Source organism: Petaurus breviceps, unplaced genomic scaffold, assembly GCF_028583685.1.
Source record: "Petaurus breviceps papuanus isolate PSGF00001 unplaced genomic scaffold, PetGlider_PUasm1.0 379, whole genome shotgun sequence".
In the NCBI taxonomy this organism is placed as follows: domain Eukaryota; kingdom Metazoa; phylum Chordata; class Mammalia; order Diprotodontia; family Petauridae; genus Petaurus; species Petaurus breviceps.
In genome coordinates this window covers 898,084-912,637 of record NW_027186303.1, presented here as the reverse complement: position 1 = coordinate 912,637, position 14,554 = coordinate 898,084, and the positions used below count along the sequence as shown (strand labels likewise).

The following is a 14,554-nucleotide window of genomic DNA, read 5'->3' as shown; positions in this document are numbered from 1 at the left end:
CACTTCTGTAAAATTTGGTGGGGGGAGGGTTGGACAGGATGGTCTCTGAGATCCCTTGGTCATTTAGAGTTAGGGACTTAAGATTCTTTTGGAGTTTGCAAACACCATGAATCGAGAGCAGAGCCACCTTCCCTGTATCTCTGTCTTTCTGGATTCATCTTCCTGTTCATATCCTGGGGTAGTCTGTCTACGGCGGCTCCTGCTTTCTGAGCTCAGTCTGATGCAGTGGGCATACTTGAGGGCAGCATGCCCATGCATTTGTGATGGGCACAGCTGAGGCTAGAGATAGCTCCTCTTCTCTGAAATGTGCAAGCCACTCCCTAGGCTTTCTTTGATTTTGAGGCCTTCTGTTTTGTTTTGGTTTTTGGCTTTTTGGAGAGGGGAAGGCAGGGCAATTGGGGTTAAGTGACTTGCCCAAGGTTACATGGCTAGTAAGTGTTAAGTGTCCAAGGTCAGATTTGAACTCAGGTCCGCCCGACTCCAGGGCCGGTGCTCTATTTTCTGCGCCACCTAGCTGCCCTGAGACCTTCTGTTTTTCATCATCATCCATATTTCTACTTGTAAAACCATTCTTTATAATAATAAAAAATTTTTTTTTAAAAGAAGGGGAAAAATCCAGCAAATATTTACTTTAAGTAAAAAAATAAAACTTTAAAAAGAATAAATGAGGAGTCGTGACATTACATGAAATAGTATGACTGCCCCTCCTCTCCTTCCCGATATCTTCCTGACATCAAGGTATCTTCCTTTATGCCTTCTTTGGGGCCAGGCTTATTCTTGAGAATTTTCCAACATTTATTTTCTTTTATTTTGTGGTTCTTCTTTTCAGTTCCCTTGCTGTAGTCATTGGACATATTGTTTTACTTGCATCAGTTCATATGAGTCTCTCTGTACGTTTGCCTCCCTGGGATGTTAGGGCATCACATGTAGGCTCATAGAAAGCATCTCTTGGACAAGTCCAGGAGCAGAGAGGCCTGGCCAGCAATGATAGGTCCTTATCTTGTTCCCTCTGGGTTTTGGTTTCTTCTAGGTTCCTGTAATTTGAGAGATTTTTATTTTCGCCATGCTGAGTTGCTCCCTGCTTAGCCAGAGTATTCTAGAATTGGCCCATCTTAGTGACCCTGAAATCCAGGCTTTCTCTGAACAAGAATCCTCTCTCTAGTATACTCAAGAACAGTTTCTCCATCCTTTGTCTAAAGACATCTGGTGAGAGGGAACCCACTAATTCCCAAGACAGCCTCTGTCTGTACTTTTAGACGGCTCTCATCATCAGGACAATTTTCCTGACATCAAACTTGAATTTGCTCTTTCGCTGCGTCTAAATTTGTCTCCTGGTACTGCCCTCTGGGGCCGGGGCCAAACAGCATGGATAGAGCGTTGGGCTTGGGGTCAGGATGCCCTTGCATTTGAATCTGCCTCAGACACTTGGTAGCTGTGTGACCTTGGGCAAGTCACTTAAACCCTGATTGCCTCAGTTGCCTGTAAAAGGAGAGGGTTGAACTTGGTGGCTTTGAAGGTCTACATCTCTGGTCCAGTAAGAGGCAGAGTGACCAGTGCTAGGGAGATAGCATCAGTCCCACCTTTTGTGTCATAACCTTCCAAAGACTTGAAGGCAGGTACCACATCCCTTTTAGTCTTATCTTTTCTAGGCTAACGCCTATTGTGGTTGTCATCTGTGTGAGCAGTGTGGCAGAGTAGATAGAGCATTGGACCTGTCTCTGACACATCCTGGCTGTGTGACACTGGGCATCTCTGTGAGACTCTTTTTTTTTTTTTTTGCTTTTTGGAGGGCAGTTGGCATCAAGTGACTTGCCCAAGGTCACACGGCTAGTTTTTGTGTTAAGTGTTTGAGGTCAGATTTGAACTCAGGTCCTCCTGACTCCAGGGCCGGTGGTTCACTGCGCCACCTAGCTGCCCCTGCTGTGAGACTCTTAAGAGGCGGAGAAGGTCCCAGTCTGCTGGTCAAGGAAATTTCGTCACCTGGACTTTTTCTATACCGATGAAATCTCAGGGCCAGACTCTATCTCTGTCATACTTAATTGTCTTCCTTGGTCTATGCTTATCCCAAGTATTTTGTCTACACAGTTAGATGAGACGCGTCTTAGCCTTTTCTTGTGCCCTGCCTTCCTTGCCTTCCCCGATATCTTGACTAGTCCTAGGAACTTATACATACTAAAAAACCTGCTTGTTAAATCGACCAGTAGGCACTCAGGAAATACCTTTTGGGTTATAGATCATAGATTTAGAGGCTAGTCAGCCAACAAGCATCTTAAGCGCCTCCCTATGTGCTGGTACTGTGCTCAGCCCTGGGAATTCAAAGAAAAGTGCACACAAGCCCTGCCCGCAAGGAGCTCGGGTTCTCCTGAGGGAGACAGCCGGCAAACAGCTATGTACGCCCAAGATGCATACAGCCTAGAGGGGGGCACCAAGCTGAAAGAGGATGAGGGCAGGTTTCTTGCAGAAGGTGGGATTTTAGCTGAGACCTGAAGGAAACCAGGAGGCACAAACAGGGAAGGGGAAAATTCCAGGCCCAGGGGACAGTGAGTGAAAATACATAGAGCTGAGTGATGGAGTGTAATGCTCGAGGAGCAGCCAAGAGTCCAGTGTCTCCAGATTATAGAATTCTTGGGGGACAGTTAAGAGAGAGAACACTGGAGAGGTATGGAGGGCTTTTAAAGCCAAGTGGAGGATTTTACATTTATATTTGATCCTGGAGGCAATAGTTTTATTAAATGGGGTGTGTGTGTGTGTGTGTGTGTGTGTGTGGTCAGACCAGGTTTTTAAGGGGGTGAGACTTGAGTCAGGAATACTGACCAGAAGGTTGTTTCTGAATGGTGGTAATATTAGTGTCAGGTCATTATACAGTCCAACCTGTTCATTTTCTAGATGAATTAACCAAGGTCAAGAGGTAAAATGACTTACCTAGGGTCATGCAACTAACAAGTGTCTGAGGTAGGATTTAAACTGAAACCTTCTTGACTTTCAAGTTCAGTCCTCTCCTCCAAGCTTCTGGGCTGGTGAATTTAACATCTGTGTGAACGTCTCTCTTTCTCTCTTAGAGAAGTATATCTGCTACGCTGAGCAGACCCGAGCGGTGTTGGCAAAGTTGGCGGATCATGGCAAGAAGATGTTCCTTATCACCAATAGCCCCAGCAGCTTCGTGTAAGTCCGCAGGGTTTTACTTGGTGGGCTAAGTCCAATTTCTTTCAAGACTTGGAAATGATATATCAGGATGCCTTTAACATCGGACTAACATGGCTTTGAATGTTCTAGGGACAAAGGAATGCGGTACATCGTTGGGAAGGACTGGCGGGATCTGTTTGACGTCGTCATTGTTCAGGCTGAGAAGCCCAATTTCTTCAATGACCGACGGAGGTGAGAATCTCCTTTCCCAGGGTTTTAGGCATTTACTGCTAGGATGAGAGCTCAGTTTGGGGCATGGCTTTTGGCAAAACTGATTGATGATCACAAACGTCCTATCTTATATATATTTTTTAACCCCTTTGGAAAAGGAATTCTGAGAATGATGAAAACTCATCCATCCGAATGGTTCTGAGCTCATCTGTGCCTGGCAGTTAGGCTAACGTTGCATATATTAGAAGATCAGAGTCTAGCTTGTTTTACGAAGATGAGACATACAGAATCTTAGGAGTAGAAGAAGGATCTTAATGATAAATCTGCTAGCCTTGTGACCCTGAGCAAGCCCCTTAGCCCTGTTTGCCTCAGTTTCCTCACCTGTAAAATGAACTGGAGAGGGAAATGGCAAATCACTCTAATATCTGTGCCAAGAGAACCCCAAAATGGGGTCATGGATATGACTGAAACCTCTTAACAACAATAGTGATGAATCTAATCCCAGTATGGGAATCCATATATACAACAGACTCTCCTTGAGTTCTTCCAGTGACAGGGAGCTCAGTCCTGACAAGTCAGCCCATTTGATTGTAGGAGTTTCAGTTGTTGGAAAAGGATTGAGACCAGAATCTGCTTCCCTGTAGTTTTTACCCATTGGTGTTCTGTGAGCAACCTTTCTGAGCCTGGGCAACATTTCTAGGCTTATCTAATACATTGGAGGTTGTTCTCACTGGCTGTTAAGATCACCATTTATAAAGGGAGTTCCCACTGTGATGATAGCACTGGTCATTCTGACCTTGAAATCACACTGTTTACCCTGTTCTGCATGGGAGTCCTTTATGAGCCTGGGGATATTGATAATCCCTGGTTCCCTACTCCCATATCTACCCTCCCTGGTCTTCTTTTATCCTGATTAAATACCTTCAGTCCTTTTAAGGCTTGTCATCCTCCTGTTTGCTCTCTTGTGGAGAGATGCCTGGAGATGTGGAATCCAGGGCTTGTCCTGGAACTCTGAATAAGAATGGTGGGAAGTATGGGATGGCAGACAGAGCTCTAGGCTTGGAATCAGAGGACTTGGCTTGAACACTTACCAGCCACGTGACCGTGGGCAGGTTACACTTCTCTGATTTCTCCTCTGTATAATGGATGTGATATGAGTCAGCTGTGGAATAGTAGAGAGCTGTGTGACCGCGGATAAGCTAATAAACTTCTCTGATTTCTCCTCCGTATAATGAGTGTGGTCCGAGTTGCTTTTGTATGGTAGATAGACAGTTGGCTTTGGGCTTGGAGAGACCTGGGTTCTAGTCCTGCCCCTGACACCTCCCGGCTCTGTGACCCTGGACAAGACACTTAACCACTGAATGTTCCAGGCAGCTCTTAAAACTCAGGAGCTTCGGAGAAAGTGCCATTTTGCATTGGTAGAGGGAGTGTCCTCACCTGGGCGTTCCATATACTTTTGCAGGGTTATTATAAGGAAAAGGGGGTGGCTAGGTGGCACAGTGAATAGATTGATGGCCCTGGAGTCAGGAGAACCTGAGTTCAAATCTGGACTCAGACACTTAACACTTACTAGTTGTGTGACCTTGGGCAAGTCACTTAACCCCAATTGCCCTGCCTTCCCCCCTTCAAAAAGCAAAACAAACAAACAAACAAAATATTATAAGGAAAATACTCTCTGAACCTTAAAGTGGTGTAATATAAATTCAAGTATGGTTCTTTTAGGATTGGGGGCAGGGATTGTCTCTGTGATTTCTTTGGTCTAGGGAGCTCCCAGGTGAGTACATTTCTTCTACCAATGCAGCATGACACCTTCTTTTCAATTTGTCACACAACCTGCCTGTGTCAGAGTCAGATCTGTGACTCAGGTTGTCTTGGCACCAATTCCCCCTTCCTTACACTGTGTGCTTCTTCTAGAATTCTTTTACTATACTGGTCAAGATTGGGGCAGAAGCCCCTGGGAGCCCAGTTTACTTCCCTTATTCTGGGTAAATATACATATATATGTATATAACGTGTGTGCACTTATGTGTGTGTGTGTGTAAACATTTCTTTTACAAATGCTGCCTGTGTTTGCAGGATTCTTTTCAGCTGACCTCTCCCTGGGGGGTCATGTAAAATCTGCAGTCGGTTAAACCCCCTACTTTTGTTACGCCAAGCTTCCTTTCACATACACTCACGTGGTTTATTTTTTTGAAAGTACTCGTCTGAAAAGGAAGAGTTTTTTGCCACTCAGTGCAGAGGTTTTCTTTCCCTCTTACGTTTCATCATCCTGCTTTCAGCTTGTCCTTCCAGGTTGTTGAAATATTTTTGAATCCTGATTCATTCAGCACATGAGCCCTATCCCCTTCAGCCCTGTCCTCTGCACAGCTGAGAGGTGTGCCTTCAGGGCCTTCCTCTGAGTTGTTCAGAAAAAAAGTTGGCTGATAGAGGGCCACGTGTGCAAAATGGGCAACGACGGTTTCATTTTGGCCTGGGCTTCCTGAGCGCATAGTAGGTGTTGAATAAATGCTGATCAGAATGCAAGGATTGCCTTGTTTTTTTTCTTTGTATCTGCAGTGCCTAGCACAGCGCTTAGTCTATGCTGTCAGTCAGTCGAGTCTGACCCTTTGTAACCTCGTGGACCATTCTGTTCAGGGGGGTTTCTTGGCAAAGACACTGGGGTGGCCCATCATTTCCTTCTCTAGTGGATTAAGGCAAATAGGGTTTAAGTGTCTTACCCAGGGTCACATAGCTGGTAAGTGTTGTTGTTGGTCAGTCATGTCCAACTCTTTGTGACCAGCAGGGTTAAGTGACTTGCCCAGGGTCACACAGCCTTTAAGTGTCTGAGGCCAGGTTTGAACTTGCGTCTTCCTGATTCCAGGCCCAGTGCTTTATCTGCTACCTCCTACAGTACATAGTAGGTGCTTAATAAATACCTGTTCTTGAGGGCAAAGACCATCTTGTTTTTTTCTTTGTATCTTAAGTGGCTAGCATTTGGCACAGAGAAGGCTCTTAACAAATGATTGTTATTCATTTTTTTCCGGGCTGACACTGATTTGTTAATAAATTCTTCACCTGTCTAGGAATTTGGTCAGCCCACATTTGTCCTTGAGCATGTCAGGGGGGATCTTGTTAAGTGTCTTGTGTCCACCATGCAGAAAGTGAGCTTGCCGAGGGTCCCCAGTGCCCAGCACAGTGGCTGACGTGTAGTAAGTGCTTAGCAAGTGTCTTCATTGATTTTTTCTCTGCCATTGAACCAGTGGGTAACCCCACAAAATGGGCAAATGCGGTGAGTGTGGCACAGCTTGTACTGGGTGAATCCAGGCTGACTTTCGTTAGTCTCTGTTCTCTTCGTGTTCTCTAGACGTATGCTCAACAATCTCTCCTAGCGTTTTTCTGGGGTTCCGCATCAAACTTTGGTGGTTTTCAGAATCTCCATCCTTCCTCCTGCCCCTCCCAGACTTCTTTAATTTCTCTCCAAATCACCACCCTCAGATTGCATTCCATGTTGGACATACACGTTCATTTATATGTTAGCTTTCCAATTAGAGGATAAACTTTGAGGCCCCCAGAGTTTAGCAGAGTGCCTGGCACACAGACAGTGATTAACAAATGCTTGCTGAGTAACTTTTGAACCTGGGAAGTATGTGGATACCAGAACCTTCCCTGGCCTTCTATCTGCTACTTTCTTCTCTTTGTGATGGCTGCAGTGAGGCCTGGGGAAGAGACTGGTACGTCCTGGGAGCCCTGCTTTCTTTCCTGTGTGGCAGAGAATCACTATCCTCCCAGCCACGAGGCCATAGCCTTCCAGGTGGCTTCTTGTGTGAACCCTAAGGACTCTTCCTGGCATGAAACTGTGACAGACTTCAAGAATATAAAAACAAACAAAGCCGTCTCCACCCTCAAGGACTACTTTTTCTACTTGGTTGGTGATGGATAATTCCTTCCTCTTTCATTTTCAGATTATGGAGGTTATTCTGAGGCCAGTTCATATTTATAGAGACTTTAAATATGGAACTAGGTGGTGCCATAGGGCACAGAGTGCCAGGCCTGGAGTCAGGAAGGCTCATCTTCCTGAGTTCAAATATGACCTCAGACACTTGGTAGCTCTGTGACCCTGGGCAAGTCACTTAACCTGGTTTGCCTCAGTTTCTTCATCAGTAAAATGAGGTTGGACCAGATGGCCACAGATGTCCTTCCCAACTCAAGACTTAGAATCCTTCTGTCAGCACTCAGGAATCATATAGCGTAGGAGAGGGGAAAGAATGTTGAACTTGGAAATCAGCAAGTTGTGAGTTCAAATCCTGCCCCAGACTCTTACTAGCTGTGTGACCTTGGGCAAGTCACTTAACCTCACTGAGGCTATTTCCTCATATGTAAAATTGGGGCAGTGATAGCACCTACCTTCCAAGATTGTTTTGAGACTGCAATGATAGAATCTTTGTAAAGTGTTTTGAGAACATGAAAGTGATATGTGTGTGTGAACTATTATTGTGAGATAATATTAATAATAACAACAGCAAAACCATGTCCTAACATGTTGTGATACTTCTCTCATTAGACCATTCCGTAAGGTGACTGAAAGAGGCGTGCTTCTCTGGGATAAGATCCACAAGCTGGAAAAAGGGCAGATTTACAAACAGGTATTAAAAAGGGGTCAAATCCATTTAAAAAAAAATTGGACCTTTGCTTTCATTGGTATGGGGAACTCCCACATGAAGAAATTCCTTCTTCTAGGACATCGTAGAAGCTTGCAGGTGAGTATTGCGTCTTCAAGGGCATTGAGAAGTCAAGGGACATGCCCAGGATCACCCAGCCAGTCTTTGTCAGAGTTGGAATTTAAACTCAGGGCTTCCTGACTGCAAGACTGGTTCTCTGCCCACTCTCCCACACTGCCTCTGTTCATTCCTTCATGTTGTTTGATTTCAGGGTTGGCAAATACTGAGCACAGAAAGCAGTCTGGGCGCAGTTCAGGGTTTAATCAGTGCTTTGTTTGAAATGCGGCACAGTGTTAATAGTGTTCATTTTGGGGTCACAGGATCCCTGGCTCTGTCACTTATGCCTTGTGTGCCTAAGGCTGAGTCACTCACCCCAAGGGTCTCAGTTTCCTCATCTGTAAAACAGGAGGGCTAGACTAGATGACCTCTGCAGTCCCTTCTAGCTCTACATATATGACCTCATGTAATCCTTCCTCTGGGCCCTGGGTGAGTCACTTCAACGTCCTGGGCCTCAGTTTCCCTATCTGTAAAAATGAAGGTGTTGGACTAGGTCCAGCTGAGGTTCTTTTCAGTTCTAAAGCCACGAGCTGAAAGACCCTACTTTATTATACTAAGTAGAAGAAAAATAAAATTTGAACTGCTGAATCCTCGCTTTAAATTTGTCACGTTTGCTGTTTGACCTTGGGCAAGTCAATTGCCCTACTTTCACCCCTCCAAAAAAAAAATTGTCACATTTAAATGCATATTGCTTCCATAGTAAGAGAGATTTAAAGATACCATTGAGAAACTATCCTTTTAAAAACTTGCTCATGTGATGTGTCATTCAGCAGGCATCACCTGGAGTGGTTTCTGGCAGATTGAATATGTTCCTCTCCTGGTAAAGGGGGCATGTTTGGGCCTGGGATGCCCAGATTTAATATCATTCAATTGGGCTGATCTCTAATACTAAGATGAGGTATGTGGGACTTATTTAGATGCCCTAATTTTTTCCTTTGCTTGAGTCACTATTTTGATTTTATTATTGTAGGGAACTCCAGGGGTAGAAGTCTTTCTATCCATGCAGATCTCACCTGCTCTACAGCTTAGTCTTAGAGAGTTGGTTCCCTGGGGCACCTGCAGATTAAGTGACATGACCCAAGGTCCCACTGCCAGAATGGGACTTGAACCCAGGGTTCTCTGGAGGCTTGTTGCTTTGTAAAGCTGTGTAGAAATGTGTCCACACTCCTCACGTGCAATGACATTTGTGTCTTCTCTCTTACAGGGTAATTTATATGAATTTCTGAAGCTTACCGGATGGAGGGGGTCCAAAGTCTTGTATTTTGGAGATCACATATACAGCGATCTGGCTGTGAGTAACCATCCTTTCACCCCGTCCCACTGTGGGCTGGAGTCAGTGTATGTTTCTAGTGAATGAAAAGTGAATTAATGTACGACTTGTTTCTTTTGGTTTTGATAGAAGACCATTATAGGGACAATTCCCACCTGTTAAGGAATTTCCATTTTTCTTCAAGTGCTGTTCAGTCAGTTAGTCAGTCAGCAGGCTAGTCAATTACTGTGTGCCAGGTGCTGGGGATAAAAAGTCACATTAGCAAGCGTTTATGAATTGTCTACTATTGGGTGGTACAGCACCAGACCTGGAGTCAGGAGGATCTGAATTCAAGTCCAGCCTCAGACACTTGCTGGCTGTGTGACCCTGGGCAAGTCACTTCACCCTGTCTGCCTCAGTTTCCTCATCTGTAAAATGATCTGGAGAAGGAAATGGCAAACCTCTCTAGTATCTTTGCCAAGAAAACTCCAAAATGGGGTCACAAAGAGTCAAACCCAACTGTACACCACCAACAATGGTGTACTATCACACTATGCTTAGTGTAAGGGATACAGAGTCAAGTCAGTGAGCATTTATTAAGTGCCTCCTGTGTACTAGGCCAAGAAAAGGCAAAAACAGTCCCTGCCTTCGTGGAGCTCATATTCTAATGAGGGGGACAATATATACATAAAGAAATACATGTGAGCCCCATATGGAGTAGCTGGCAGATGTTCTTAGTGGGGAGCCTGGGCAGCATGCCACAAGTTCCCATTTTTATGGGCTGGGCTGGCACTTGTGTCTTGGATGGGGCAGAGGTTTCGTGAATCTGTGTGTTCTTGTGCAGATGCAGATTTCCCCACCCAGCATCTTCCTATCCTGTGAGATTTCTGTCTCTGTTTTCCCATAAGGAGACCTTATGAGATCATACAGGCTTAGGACTGGGAAGGACCTTGGAGGCCATTGAGTCCATCCCTGCTCCCAATTTGCAGATGGAGAAACCGAGGCACCAAAAGGTTGAGTGAACTGCCCATAGTGTCTGAGGTGGGATTTGAGCCAGGTGCTCCTGATTTCTGGTCACAGCCTTTTTCTGTGTTTTTGGTGTGGGGGGTGATGGTGATGCTTAATGCTCCTGCACCGCCTGCCCTGGCCCACGGTGGTGTCTTAGGCTCGAGACCTGGCCAGCCCCTCACCATCCTGCACAAGCCATTTTTAGGGACGAGCTGCAGGCGGCTATGCCTACTGAGTAGTTTTCTATCGTTCTCTGATTTGTCATTCCATTTCTCATCAGAAAATTGGATGTTCCCTGTTGGAGCAGCGAGAGTGTGTAAAGCTTGCAATGGGCAATTTGGGGATATTGAAAGCTCTGCCCTCCCCACCCCCCTTCGCAGGCCATCCAGGCTCATCTCTGTTGGCTCCTCTCTACTGGCCCAGTTCACTCCCCATCTGTGGCTCCTGTGTGAGACCTCAGATTCTGATCTTGCCTAGCATTGTGGCCGTGGGCAGTACCTTCCTTACTCATCTGTAAAGAGGACCTGGTGATACTTATGATACTCTCCCACCCCCCGAGAGGTCTGTGAGGGGGTGCAATGTGCAGAAGGTACAGATGGTGCACAGAAGGCTTTGCAAGCCTTTAAGCTGTATAGAAACATATTAAAACATCGGTTGTGGTAGGATCATTTTTTATTCAAATGATCTTTTGCTTTTGACAAAAGTCCCTCAAGGGACAAGAACTCATCACTATTGGAAATTCTAAAAAAAAAGAGAGAGTGAAAATAGGATGGAAATATTTTAAAGTGTGAAGTCCCAAGATCTGGGCCCAATTCTGAGCTCTGCCACTTAAGAATCCAACCTCCTCATTGTTACAAATGAAGAAGCGATGCCCACAGGGGTGAAGTGGATTTCCAGGTCACACAGAGAAGTGACAGGTCTGGGATGTTTATTAGAACTTAAGTTTATCCATTGCTTTAATTATTATGTTTATTTTTTAACATAACAGACTTCCTTCTTATTAGCTCATTGAACGTTTTTTCGAGTGTGGCCTTCGGGGATCTGAACTTTTCATGGGGGTGAAATGGTTAAAGCTGGGCATGTTGTGTTAGTAATGAAATATAATTCATTCATCCAGCTTGGTTAATAAGTAACTGTGGCAATTAAGAAACCATTGAGCAAGTAGTGATCGTGGCTGAAAGATGTAGTGAAGCCTGAAACTCATGTTGGTTCTTGGCAGGATTTGACCCTGAAACACGGCTGGCGGACAGGGGCCATTATTCCTGAGCTGAGATCAGAGATCAAGATTATGAACACGGAACAATACATTCAGACCATGACCTGGCTGCAGACCCTGACTGGATTACTGGAACAGATGCAGGTTTGTGTGATTTTTCCCTTTCGATTCTTCCCCTTTCCCCTTTCTTTCCCCATTCTCCTGCCCTTTTCCTCCCCCTCTCCTTCTTCTCTCTCTCCCCTCCTTCTCTCCCTCCCCTCCTCTCTCCCATTCTCCTTCCTTTTCTCCCTATCCCTCTTTCCTTCTCCTCCTCCCCATCCTTTCCTCCTTCACCTCTCCCCTTCCTCTCTTCCTCCCTTTCCCCTCCCTCTCCTCTTTCCCCATTCTCCTACTGTTTTCTTTCCACTTTCTTCCTCTTTCTCCCCTCCTTCTCTCCCTCCCTCCCCTTCTCTCTCCCTCTCTCCTTCCTTTTCTTCCTTTCCCTCTCTCCTCCTCCTTCTCCCCATCCTTCCCTCTCATCTCCCCTCCCTCTCTTCCTCCCTTCTCCTCTCCCTCTCCTCTCTTTCCCTCTTCTCTTTTTCCTTCCCCTTTTCTCTTTCCTCTCTCTCCTTCTTTTCTCTCCTCCTTAAATCTGGAGGGATTACACCAGCTCAAGTCATTTCAGGTATTTCCTGTTTAAGGTTAGGCTGAACAACGCTTAGATCATTTTCAGGGACTACAGATAAATCACTGAGGATGGATTTTTTTTTTTTGGTAAGACCTTCTCCAGTTTCAGCTCCTTGAAAGGGCCTCTGAAAACCCTGCTGTAGCTCAGTCAGGAAGCCTCTTTGCTGTGGCTAACTGGCTATTTTGGAAAATAATGCTCGGATCTTTGGGGGCCCTTCAGGCTCCAACAGTCTGTGATTAGGCTTCAAGCTTCGAAGTGGTGGCTGGCAGAGAGATTGCCTGCCCCTTGTCTGGGTGTCTCACTTATACTTATTAGCTCATGCTGACCTTGCAGGTGACATCAGAAAATGGACATTTCTGTGTATTCCAAGGCGCCATTGCCTTTGTAAAGCCTGAAAAACAACAAAACCCAACCCAGCCACTGGAACCAGCTGTTCACTAGCTTTTTATTCTTGTGTTTAAATTGCCTAATGTTACCCCAAAGATTGATTAAATGATTTATTAATTAATTCAGGCCCTGTGTTGGGCCCTGGGGATACAGAGTCAAAAATAACCCCTGCTCTAGAGGGCCTTTTATGTAACGGAGGAGACAATACATAAACACTTAGATACCCAGCAGATATATTCAGTGAGTGGGATAGCGACTGAACTCATGATGTCGTCGCTATAGAGGCTCCTGGATGAGGAAGATTCCTCTGTCCATGTGGTGACTGGTGCTTACTGCCGCCTCTAGTCTTAGGGGCTTGCCAAGAGGTCACACAGCTGAGATGTGTTATGACCCTGTTATGTATGACCCTGTGTTATGGCCCTGCTCAAACCCAGACCTTCTAACCCAAGGCCAGCTCTATATCTACTACACCATAGATAGTTTTGAAAATATATAATAGGGGTGGCTAGGTGGCACAGTGAGTAGAGCACCGGCCCTGGAGTCAGGGGGACCTGAGTTCAAATCCAGCCTCAGACACTTATTAGCCTTGTGACCTTGGGCAAATCACTTAACCCCAATTGCCCTTCCAAAAAGCGGGAAAAAAAAAAAAAGAAAATATGTAATAAAAGTAAGTGGCATTTATGTCATACTTTAAAGTACAGTCCTGTACATGCATGAGCCTGGCAGCAGCCTTATGAGGGGAGTTACTCTGCCTGTTTTGGAGAGGCAGCTGAGGCTCAGTATGGTTAAGGGACTTATTCAAGGTCATGTAGCTGGAAAGGAACAGAGACAGGATTCAGGCTCTAGCACAGGGGTCGGGAACCTGTTTCCTCGAGGCCACATTTGGCCCTCTAGGTCATCAAGTGCAGCCCATTGATGGAATCCAAATTTTGAAGAACAAATCGCCTTCAGAAAAGGATCAGCTCTGTAAAGCTTGGACTCAGTCAAAAGGCCGCGCCTGAGGACCTAGAAGGCCGCACATGGCCTCCAGGCCTTAGGTTCCGTACCCCTGCTCTAGCACTATGCCACTGCCTGTCCATAATTATGTGTCAATACAACAAACCTTTTCATTTTATTCTGCCCATAGGGTAAGGCTCTTGTACATCTTAGGGAAGGATATAAATTTCATTGATGTACAATCTTCCCCACTGTAGGGCTGCTATGAGAGGAAGGTTGACATATGCATAGAATTGACTGGGTTTAAGTCCCGCTTCTGAGACATGCTGACTTTGGGCCTGGGACAGGTCACATGATCAGCCAGGACACCCCCTCCCGGCCATTTTCTAAGACCATAGTTGCAGAACAGTTTCAGATATGCTTTGATAGAGGGAATTTCCTCAATTGGGAGCTCCCTGTAGCAGTGAACTCACAAGTAGAGACTCCTGCTCCCTCAAAAACAGAAAAACACGTATTTTAAAAATGCTCTTTTACATAGAACAAGCCATCACTGTTCTTTCATCTCTAAGTAAGATTGTTTTTTTTCCCACAGTCTTTCTTAGGCAAATTGGCCTAGTATATGGAGGGCTGGCCTTGGAGTCACAAGAATATGGGTTCGAGTTCTGCTGCTGTGTCCCTGGGCAAGTCACTGTACCTTAGTGCCCACAGGCAGCCCTCTGAGACCAAAAGTTGTAGAACACGTGATCACCTGCTGGGTTTGAGGGAAAGCTCTGGTCTAACAACAACAAAAAAGAATTCTTCCCTCTATGATAGAATCAAATCACACAGTGCCTAAATGGGATTTTAATAGGTGTTGATTTAATCAAATGAAGTGATGCATATTTTCAAATGTAATGGATTTGGAATTTATATTCAGAAATTATTTTTAATGACTGTTGTTATAATAATAAAGTATGTTGCCTTATGGTTCTCTGCAAGGCTGC

At 45.3% G+C, this 14,554-nt stretch overlaps 1 protein-coding gene across 2 annotated transcripts in view; it reads left to right on the top strand.

Annotated features, from left to right (window-relative positions):
* Window positions 1–14,554, top strand: part of NT5DC3 (5'-nucleotidase domain containing 3) — a 79,303-nt gene that overhangs the window by 47,774 nt on the left and 16,975 nt on the right. For both annotated transcript variants that reach the window (XM_069099364.1, XM_069099365.1), the window contains exons 8-12: window positions 3,060–3,162; window positions 3,274–3,375; window positions 7,895–7,976; window positions 9,313–9,399; window positions 11,585–11,725. In XM_069099364.1, coding sequence (XP_068955465.1) covers window positions 3,060–3,162; window positions 3,274–3,375; window positions 7,895–7,976; window positions 9,313–9,399; window positions 11,585–11,725 — 515 coding nt within the window. The remainder of the gene's footprint in view (window positions 1–3,059; window positions 3,163–3,273; window positions 3,376–7,894; window positions 7,977–9,312; window positions 9,400–11,584; window positions 11,726–14,554) is intronic.